At 44.9% G+C, this 10,444-nt stretch overlaps 1 protein-coding gene across 3 annotated transcripts; it reads left to right on the top strand.

Annotated features, from left to right (window-relative positions):
* Positions 1 to 1,924: 1,924 nt before the first annotated feature.
* On the top strand, positions 1,925 to 9,458 carry sirt6 (sirtuin 6). 3 transcript variants are annotated; one of them, XM_072704383.1, is made up of 8 exons: positions 1,925 to 2,110; positions 2,386 to 2,513; positions 4,498 to 4,680; positions 5,499 to 5,558; positions 5,849 to 5,944; positions 6,890 to 6,970; positions 7,854 to 7,977; positions 8,369 to 9,458. In XM_072704383.1, exons 1-8 carry the CDS (start codon positions 2,045 to 2,047, stop codon positions 8,789 to 8,791), a joined length of 1,161 nt encoding a protein of 386 aa, XP_072560484.1. In that variant the 5' UTR covers positions 1,925 to 2,044; the 3' UTR covers positions 8,792 to 9,458. The 3 variants fall into 3 exon arrangements, with proteins under 3 accessions (XP_072560484.1, XP_072560486.1, XP_072560485.1); XM_072704385.1 differs by lacking the exons at positions 1,925 to 2,110; positions 2,386 to 2,513 and adding exons at positions 2,551 to 3,654; positions 3,784 to 3,897; XM_072704384.1 differs by lacking the exons at positions 1,925 to 2,110; positions 2,386 to 2,513 and adding an exon at positions 2,551 to 3,897.
* The last annotated feature ends 986 nt before the right edge of the window (positions 9,459 to 10,444 follow it).

The raw sequence follows: 10,444 nt of genomic DNA, 5'->3' as shown, positions 1-10,444 counted from the left end.
CAATAGTCGACAGTGGGTGGGATCAGTGTCGTATTGCTAAAGTCTGCTGCTACCTTTAGCCAGGAGGCAGATCATTTACGCCATCTGCTGTTGAATAATGATATTTAAATTCCAGCCTTCGAATGTAAGACAACCCATTTCTTAGATTTCTTTTGGGGGAAAAAAACACCATCTAATATTTGCGACAGTATGTGCAGAATTGCAGATCGCATGTGCGTATTGAACCGTCGTGAGTATACCGTGTATACCGTGTATTTACCATGTATATGTACATGCAGCTTGGCTGCCATGATAGGTGTCTGACCAGTTTCTTTGCCACACAGTCGCCGTACAAGTTGAAGCTGATCTCCTAGAGGTTTTCAGGCTCCTGCACGTGACACATTATGCTGATAACTTGTGTTTCTCTGTCCTGAGCCTGCACAGAGTATAAAGAGGGTGAGGGTACTGAGGAAGAGCTACCTAGCAAGAAAACAATTACAATAAACAAACTGCAAGACTACAAACATGGACTCTACAAGACCTCTGACGGTCTCCTTTTGGACATTAGCAGCAGATCTTTTATCTCGTGTAAGTTGTGAGGTGGAAATACCACAGTTTGAACTTGTTCCTAACCCTAAACCCAAAGGTGTGGCAGGTCTCAGACCAGCCTAAAACTCATGACAGGAGGAGTGACAGCCTCCGAGCTGCATGTTCAGCACATTGAGCTACACGGTGACCCAGGGAACAGGAAAGCACACTAGGCGTACACCAAACAGGATGGCTAGTAGGAGCTGCTGGGCAAAGAGGGAAAACACACATGGGACAGGCGAAGACAGGCACTGGCGCTGACACACAAATGCCCAGAACATTGCCCAAAGCATCACACTCCCTCCACCAGCTTGTCACCTCACTCTAGTGCACCCTGGTGCCACCTGATCCCCAGATAAATGATGCACATTTTAACAGGAAATGGGATTCATCAGGCCAGGTGAATTTCTTTCATTTATCTAAGGTCCAGTTCCAATGCTCATGTGTCATTTGTAGGCACTTTCAGTGATGGACAGGGGTCAGCATGCTCACTCTGACTGGCCTATGGCTACATAGCCCCATACACAACAGGAATCAATACTGTCTATGTTGTGACACATTACTCCAGTAACCATCATTTAGATTATCTGTCATTTGTGCCACAGTAGCCCTTCTCTTGGTTAGTATAACAGATGGGATGGCCTCCATTCACACCATGTGTCGCCATTAAATGGTTCTTCCTTCTTTCTGACCAATGTCAGTAGGTGCTCACCTTGTCATTTCAGAGATGCTTGTATCTACAATATTTAATTTGGCTCCCCCCCACGCATAAATAAGCCTTTACATTTAATTTATATTTATAAAGATTTGTCTCCACGACATCAAATTCTCGCCCATTCCTGTCCCTGACAGTAGTACTTCCTCTATTTTTTTGGTTAAATACATAAACAAGTAACTGAAATAACATATTACTAAAATTTTGCAATTTAGAAACACATTTTCTCTCTTTTCGGAGAAATTCACTGCTGTTATATTGACAATGTATTATCTTCTTACCTCCTCAATTTTTTAGCCACCGGCTGCCACTGATTCAGTGAGTTTTATATAAATTTATATAGTTGGGGGACTGCCGGGAAAGCAGCCACATCGCTGTCCCCCAATGGTGAGCATAAAATACTACATGCCGAATTTCACAGGCCGTCAGTAAAAGACACTCTAGTTGTAAATGATTATTTGTTTTCGAAGAACATTCTATACCTTAGTGTAATTTTTACAAATCTTGTAAAACGGAATACTTAATCTAGAATAACTTCCTATGTGAGAATACATGACATCATACGCTGGAGAAGGGGCGGTGGCACGAGACCGGAAGCGTGGCGCTCGCGATCAGCGACGAGAATCCCCGACCGGCGCGCTGTATTACGTCATCCGCTTAGTAGAGCCTATTCGTTAGTTGTGCTGTGTTGTGTGTATAGTGTGTATGTAAAAGCAGTATAAAAAACTTTTAACTCTTCTGATAGTGAAGCGCAAGCCGGCAATGTCGGTGAACTACGCGGCAGGTTTGTCTCCATACCCAGACAAAGGAGTATGCGGACTTCCAGAGGTAAAAGCCCGCAGCAGGTTATTCTCGACTTATAATAGGGTAGCTGGCCTGATGTTAATGTGCATGGTGTACAATGTAGGAATTATTTAGCCAAGCACTACCGGAATATATGCATGCATATGGTTGTTTGTAATAATATGTAATTCCATCGAGAGTAGTTAAAATGTACAGAACTGTTATTGCTGGTGTTAAAGATAATCAGCATGCTAGGTACTAGCAGTTTTTATAAGCTATATTACCGGCTGTTTTTTGAGCTTCTGCGATTTGTCCTCCAGGTGTTCGACAACCCAGAGCAAATGCGGAACAAAGTGGCACTTCTGGCCGAGATGATACGGCAAGCACAATACATGGTTGTCCATACCGGCGCTGGAATTAGTACCTCTGCAGGGATTCCTGACTTCAGGTACAAAATAATTTAAGCGTTTATTCTGCGGTGTGAGTTGTGTTTATTACAAATCTTTATCCATTATATTATACATAATTTCGATTGTTTTTTTTTACGGATTTCTATCTGCATTTCCTATACATATTTATAGCTATAACTGGATGACATAACCGTAATTCAAATTAGTAGTATAGCAGATGTTTTACGTTTCATCCAAAGCCATTTTCATTTTTACGCACTCAGATTGGTCAAAGAGTGTCATTACAGCTCCTTTTCTCAACAGTACAACAGCAGGGCTCCTCAAGGGAAGTGAACTGACAATCTTCAGGTTACAGATTTAGTCATGATTCCTTCTCAGTCTATTTCCATTCTGAGTTTAAAATAAACCGTTATATAGTTAAATACATTAGAAACTTAAGCTAAATTTATAGAAATGTGGTGCTTTTAGAACTGAAACAGTTGATCCTCACTGTCATCCCTCCCAGACTTGACGAATTTTCTGCAATTCCACAGTTCTGCCACTAGAGGGATACGAAGCTCTCTCGTGCCCTTTTTATTCAACTGCTGTTTGTCAGCCAAGTTTCATTTTAGTCTCTATCTTCTCTTGACTAATTTCTTAGTTCCTCTTTTCATTGGGGGAAAGAGGAGATCGGCTCACAGGGCACAGTACTATAGATATTTTATTAGCAATATTGGATTTGTTTCCAAGCTATAAACGTATATGTCTGTGTTTAGCCGCCAGAAATAACATAGATGAGTATGGAAAAGATTGATGTTTTGATTAGAACCAGCAACAAATATGCAGAAAGTTCAAGAAGGTCCAGATAATGTGTGAGCAGAGGTCCAGAACCGTGTGAACATTGTGGGAATGCACTCAAGGCTTATTGATCAGCATTACTGCATGTGGGAGGAAGCTGTTTATGTGACATGTTTTGTTTTGGTTCTCTTTGCTTTAAAACTGCCAGAAGGTAGTCTTTGGAATAGATGGTTGCCTGAGTTAGAGGGATCAGCAGTGATCTATGCTGTACATCTCCTTACCCTGGACGCATACAGGGCTTAGACAGGTGGCAGGCTGCGGCCGATGATCTTGTCACATGATCTGATGACAGGCTGCAGTTCATCCTTGGCCTGGGCAACAAACCAGACAGATACAGATGAGGTGAGATGGTGGCTGTGTGAATCTGGAGCAGTATTGCTGTAGAACGCTGAATTTCTTAAGTTGGTGCGGGAAGCACATCCGCTGATGGGCTTCCATTAAGATGTGTGTGAAGTTCTCATCCCACCTAAGGTTCTGCAACAGCATGGCACCCAGAAACCTTAAATAACTGAACTGTGTTGAAGAACAAGCCGTTCGGCTCAAGCGGTAGATGTGCAGGTGGCCGTTTCTGGAGGTCAAGCAGAAGTAAGCACCCAGTCATAATAATATCAAACGGTTCTGTCCTTCTCATTGACTGAGAGCCGAGATGAGGTCTTCTCTTAAATCTGGGGTCTTCTCTTAAATCTGGGGTCTTCTCTTAAATCATTGTTTATTCGTTTGACCCCAGATTAAGTATGTTGTTGGAAGACAGAGTTTTCTGGTCCGTCGTTTTCTGCCTGTCGGGGGAAGGGCCCCTCTAGACTGGACCCAGTGGTGTGGGTATAGTTTGGAATGGGGGTCAGCCAAGTGAGAGCAGCTGGTGTATACAAGCCCTTAAAGGAGCAGGTCACCCTAAAACTGAAAAAAGATGTACTTTAGAGGGGCTTTAGTGCTGTCTATCCATCTAGGTTGTTCTGCTGGGAGTTTCCCAGTCATGGAGATACCGGCCGTAGAAATGAATATAATGGGAGTGAATGGGATTCTTTCTGTGGTGATTAAACAACATTTGAGAAATTCAACAGCAACGTCTCTTACCAGAAATCATGATCCGGTCATTGAAGACAATCTACAGACACGCTGTCTGCTTGCATGGCATGAAAACACAGTTAACCGACTGTCAGTTGCCGCTGTCTCTGCCTGATTTAGGGGCCCCAAAGGTGTTTGGACGCTGGAGGAGCAGGGAGAGGCGCCTCACTTTGACACCACCTTTGAGGAGGCTCGGCCCAGCACCACCCACATGGCCCTCCTGGCGCTGCAGAGGGCCGGGTACCTGAAGTACCTGATCAGCCAGAACGTGGACGGCCTCCACGTCCGCTCCGGCTTTCCCAGGTGCCGCATCCGGCTCGCAAGTCATTTAAAAACGTTATTCGGGGCCATCAAATCGCGGTCCGTCTTATTAATCTGCCGGATCATATTGCCTTGTCGTTTTTCATATATATATATATACATATATATGTGTGTGTGTGTGTGTGTGTGTGTGTGTGTGTATATACAGGTATATATGTGTGTGTGTGTGTGTGTGTGTGTATATACAGGTATATATGTGTGTGTGTGTGTGTGTGTGTGTATATACAGGTATATATGTGTGTGTGTGTGTGTGTGTGTGTATATACAGGTATATATGTGTGTGTGTGTGTGTGTATATACAGGTATATATGTGTGTGTGTGTGTGTGTATATACAGGTATATATGTGTGTGTGTGTGTGAGTGTGTGTATATACAGGTATATATGTGTGTGTGTGTGTGAGTGTGTGTATATACAGGTATATATGTGTGTGTGTGTGTGAGTGTATATACAGGTATATATGTGTGTGTGTGTATATACAGGTATATATGTGTGTGTGTGTGTGTGTGTATATACAGGTATATATGTGTGTGTGTGTGTGTATATATATATGTGTGTGTGTGTGTGTATATACAGGTATATATGTGTGTGTGTATATACAGGTATATATGTGTGTGTGTGTATATACAGGTATATATGTGTGTGTGTGTGTGTATATACAGGTATATATGTGTGTGTGTGTATATATATATGTGTGTGTGTGTGTGTGTATATATATATATATGACACACATATATAAATGAATCAGTTTTAAAGTGTATAAACAATTGAAGTGTTTTAATATATTTTATTGATCTTTTAGAGACCTGCTGTCTGAGCTCCATGGAAACATGTTTGTGGAGGAATGCTCTAGATGTGGCAAGTATGTGTGTGTGTGTGTGATTGTTTATATTACATTGTGGGGACCAAATGTTTAAAATTATATTTCAGAGTTCAAGGAAATCCACTGTTAAACAGACAGTTTCTTTAAAAAGTTCAGTAAATGTATGATATTTCCAAAGTCAGTGAGTAATCGTGTTGAATAATCATGATTTCAGTATTGACCAGAATAATTGCGATTACAATTTTTACTGTAAACTACAGCCCTGTGTGTGTGTGTGTGTGTGTGTGGGAATCTCCGAATCACTGTCTGCTCTCATTCCCTCCCCGCAGGCAGTACGTCAGAGAGAGCGTGATCGGCGTCATGGGACTGAAGCCCACAGGCCGCTCCTGCGAGGAGACGCGCTCCCGAGGCCTCCGCTCCTGCAGGTGCCCCCCTCTCCCTTCGTCCGCCGCTTACCTCTCCTTCTTTTCCCACCGCTAAAAAGAGACCTGTGGCTGTTACTGATTTATACAGATGGAAGTTTTCCTACGGTGATACAGGTTAAGTACTTAAAGGTACAAGAAGGCTCCAGGGAATCTCTGGTCTTGAGGGGCAGTTTGTTTAAACATTATGCTGCTTGTTCGCCAAGAGAGTCCATGCCAATTAATTTGAGGCAGTGCTTGGATGTGAAAGTGAACATACTGACTGAGCTGGAAAATGGCCCTGAAAGTCCCCAGAGGCCGTGTAGCTGTAGCGCTGCCGAGCTGCACACATGCTGCTTTCTCCTTTTTATTTTCACCTTATTTATTCCACATTGCTAGTTATTTGCTAGTTATTTTTAACAGGTGTGGTCCAGGGTTGGTACCTCGCATGGTAAATCCCTCTCAGAGGACATGAATTATTCTTTAGCTGCAGAACATTTTGAATGCAAGCTGGCTACATGAAGTACTGAATTACAATCACATGTCTCTGTCTCGCTCTCTGTCTGTCTGCCTGCCTCGCTCTCTGTCTGTCTGCCTGCCTGCCTCGCTCTCTGTCTGTCTGTCTGCCTCGCTCTCTGTCTGTCTGTCTGCCTCGCTCTCTGTCTGTCTGTCTGCCTCGCTCTCTGTTTGTCTGCCTGCCTCGCTCTCTGTTTGTCTGCCTGCCTGCCTCGCTCTCTGTCTGTCTGTCTGCCTCGCTCTCTGTCTGTCTGCCTGCCTCGCTCTCTGTCTGTCTGTCTGCCTCGCTCTCTGTCTGTCTGCCTGCCTCGCTCTCTGTTTGTCTGCCTGCCTGCCTCGCTCTCTGTCTGTCTGTCTGCCTCGCTCTCTGTCTGTCTGCCTGCCTCGCTCTCTGTTTGTCTGCCTGCCTGCCTCGCTCTCTGTCTGCCATTCCTTCCTTCCTCCTTTCCACAGGGGCAAGCTAATCAGCACCATTTTAGACTGGGAGGACGCTTTGCCAGACCGAGACCTGACCCGTGCCGACGAGGCCAGCAGGTGGGCTGTTTGAAGCAGCTTCATTAGCTTTGGAAGGTTATTGCTGCCCTGTTTGGTTCTCCTGGTTGTGGGGGGGGGGGGGGGGGGTTAATGCCAGCTAATCAGTGTATAGATAGCCAGGATTAATGCTGGGCGTGCATTTGGCCGGGCTGGGGAGGGCGGGTAGTACAGGCTGGGATGGAGCGCTGGCTGAATCTCACTGCACCCAGCTTCAGACACTCTCATTAGTTTGTCATAGTCCTGTGGCCTGTACTACGATGTGGGGTTACTGGCTTATCTGAGGATCACCAGATCCTCAGATAACGGGCGAAACATTTGGACGGATGCCAGTTTTTTGGTGTTATACGGACGCTTATTTATGCCGATAATTTGTTAAGCAGATTAGTAGTACGGCTAAAATATTAATGAGGCATTGTATGACGCCCAAAAGTGAGTATCCGTATAAGTACGGCTTATCCTTATGTTTAATTAACGTGTCAGACTTTAACCTGCAGAAAGTACCACCACACCGCCGACGTCTTTTTACCTTGTTTATTTACAAGATCTCCTCTTTTAAAAGATGTTGTGGCTGCTATTCTTCACCGCAACTTCAGTGCATATTGCATATTGGTATACCAAACCGTAGTATACCAAACCGTAGTATACCAAAACAGTATTATGTGGTGTACTCCGCTAATCAAATTTAATAAACATAACATTTATACAGATTATTAACATTAATATTTAAACCATACTACTAATCTCCTTACCAAATTATGGGCATAAATAAACGTTTGTGTAACACCGAAAAGCCCTGGTGATTACTGCGCATGCGCGATGTGATATAGCTCAACCCTGTTCCCTCATATCTTGAGGAATCTGACTCCACGTTGCCCCTTCGCAGGCGGGCTGACCTGGCACTGACCCTGGGCACCTCGCTTCAGATCAAACCCAGCGGTAACCTGCCACTTTGCACCAAGCGCAAGGCGGGCAAACTGGTGATCGTGAACCTGCAGCCCACGAAGCACGTGAGTGTGAAACGTGCGCACTTAGACTGCCTGATAGCCCGGCATGTCGCACGTCACAGTGTCGTTATCACTATCGGAGACCCTGCCAGTGCCCCAGGGCTGTTTTCCTAAGCAAACCCTCCCACTTATCGTTATACTGATTCTCCAATCACTATACAAACCCGTCTTTGTGTTTACCTGCATCCTGGGTCATTGGTGTACGACATAGTATCATTATATAATTATAGTGAAATTGTAGTTTAATATATAATAATATAGAATATGTATATTTGTAGTATGATTGCCCATATAGTGTAATTAGTGTAATTTTAGTATCAGTCTCTTTGGGAGTATTTTATATACTGTAATACAGAAATATGAATGCTGACATGTGAGACCTTTATTGTGTTAGGACAAGCATGCCGACCTGCGTATCCATGGTTACGTGGATGATGTCATGACCCAGCTGATGGACCTGCTGGGATTAGACATTCCTAGCTGGGCGGGGCCGACCCTGTGTGAGAGCTCCACGGCAGACTTCAAGCCCCCGCTGCCCATCAGCCTGAAAGTGGAACCCAAGCGCGAGCCGAAGACGGAAGACAAGGCGGAGGTGAAGGCGACGGTCGTTGGGCTTGGCGTTCCGAAGAAAGGGGAAACAATCCCCGATACGAAGGCCGGCGAGCAGAATTCGGCCGCTGACCCCGCGCCAGGTGACGGTTTGCCCATTAAGGAAGAAAAGGCGCAAGGTGCTTTAGCTAATGGGGCTCCACCACCAACCAAGAGACTCAAACCCAGCCCCGAGTGCGCCGAAGACGGGTCGGCCGGTGGGGTCTGACAGCCTTCGGAGAGCTGGAGCAGACTCGCCCTGCGTAGGCAGGTGCCAGGTCAGGCCAGGGCGCAATGAAGCCTGGGAGCGGCGACCTGTGCCCCATCTGATCGGCTCTGAGCCAAAGTGCTGCGAGGGCCGTCCTGCAGGGGGCGCTGAGAACCCCTGAATGTTTCCATCCGCATCTCTGTGAATAGAGATACGTCCCCCTCAGTCTCCCCCTGCTTGCCAGTTCATTTCAGCGCTAAGTGAGCGTCGCGCAAGCAATATATTCCTACCAGCACACACAGTCCTGCTAGAAACACTGTACCAGACCTTTCCATGCATCCACTTTGGTTTTTCTAATAAACATGTTTTTCTGTCTTATTGTATTTTTGAGATGTGCTATTTCGGGATCCAAAAAAATATTCATACGTGTTTATGCGTGATGTGCAGTGTGGATTTGTCTTTTCTTTGTCTATAGCTCTTGTTGCCTATAGAGAATGTGGGATGAGTCATAGCTGTGATGTGAAATGGGAAAACGCTCCTGGACGTGCCTGATTTTTGTCATTTTCCATCTTTACACTACGTGCTTTTTCATACTTTTTCAGCTTTCAGGGATCTGTAGAAATTCAGTTTGTTTTTTTTTTTTATTCTGTATTTTGTATTTTTTTAAGAATAAAATGTTCTTTTTGCAGCAGGGTTTTTTTTTTCTTGTGTGTACGTATGTGAGGATGGAGAGCAACCATGGTGGAAACTGGGTGGTGATGAGGAAGTGTCTTCCTGTCAACTGGTCGAGTGGTGATGAGCGACCGTCTTCCTGCACACTGATTGGGTGGTGATGAGCGACCGTCTTCCTGCACACTGATTGGGTGGTGATGAGCGACCGTCTTCCTGCACACTGATTGGGTGGTGATGAGTGACCATCTTCTTGCAATCTGTTTGATTGATGATGAGTGACCATGTTCCAGCAAACAGGTTGGTGATGGTGAGCAAACATCTTCTGGTGCCACTCTCCGATCAGCATGCTAATTTCTCACGAGGTGTATAAGGTACAGGTCCTCGTCCGTTACCTGGGCTTTGGTGATTCCTCTTAGATATGGGCAGGCTCTCAGCTACTACTCCCAGGATTTCCAGCAGTAATGTTACCTACCCATTTGAAAAGATGGGCCAGCACACAGGTCAAAAATTATGTAATTTATTTGGTTAGTGGCTGAAAAAATGTGCATTATCAACGAGGTACTAGGACTAATAAATGGCTATTTTCCTGTCTATAGTCCTCATCATACCGTGTCAGGTCTGTACTTACACTGTGGATAAAAAAAAATAGTATCTGCGTTTTGTCTACCTGCTCGAAACTCGAAGGCCGTCCTCACTGAGCAGTGAAATTCACGGCAGATGTTAAATGCATGATGGAAGTCTAACTGTGTGTGCAGTGTAAACACAATGCTCGCCAAAATAGATCATTTGCAAGCAAGTCGGCGCGTTCCTGCATCACTGTCTCACTGCTCGCGCTCGGAATTCTCACTGGCACAATCGCAGCGGAAGAGGGAGAAAGATAGTAAGACCAGTGCACACACTGGTTGTCCAGTGAGTCTATGAGCTCATATTTACATTTATTTATTTCGTAGATGCCTTTGTCCCAAGCGATGCATGAGTGAGGCAGATCACAAGCTTCTGTGG

Source organism: Paramormyrops kingsleyae, chromosome 21 (genome assembly GCF_048594095.1).
Source record: "Paramormyrops kingsleyae isolate MSU_618 chromosome 21, PKINGS_0.4, whole genome shotgun sequence".
Lineage (NCBI taxonomy): Eukaryota > Metazoa > Chordata > Actinopteri > Osteoglossiformes > Mormyridae > Paramormyrops > Paramormyrops kingsleyae.
This window is presented reverse-complemented; position numbering and strand designations above follow the sequence as displayed.

Excerpts from the sequence above, each read along its gene's own strand:
- sirt6 (XM_072704383.1), top strand. The coding sequence starts at position 2,045 with ATGTCGGTGAACTACGCGGCAGGTTTGTCTCCATACCCAGACAAAGGA. Across the intron at positions 5,945-6,889 it reads CGAGGCCTCCGCTCCTGCAG|GGGCAAGCTAATCAGCACCA; the intron begins GTGCCCCCCTCT and ends TCCTTTCCACAG. Across the intron at positions 7,978-8,368 it reads ACCTGCAGCCCACGAAGCAC|GACAAGCATGCCGACCTGCG; the intron begins GTGAGTGTGAAA and ends TTATTGTGTTAG.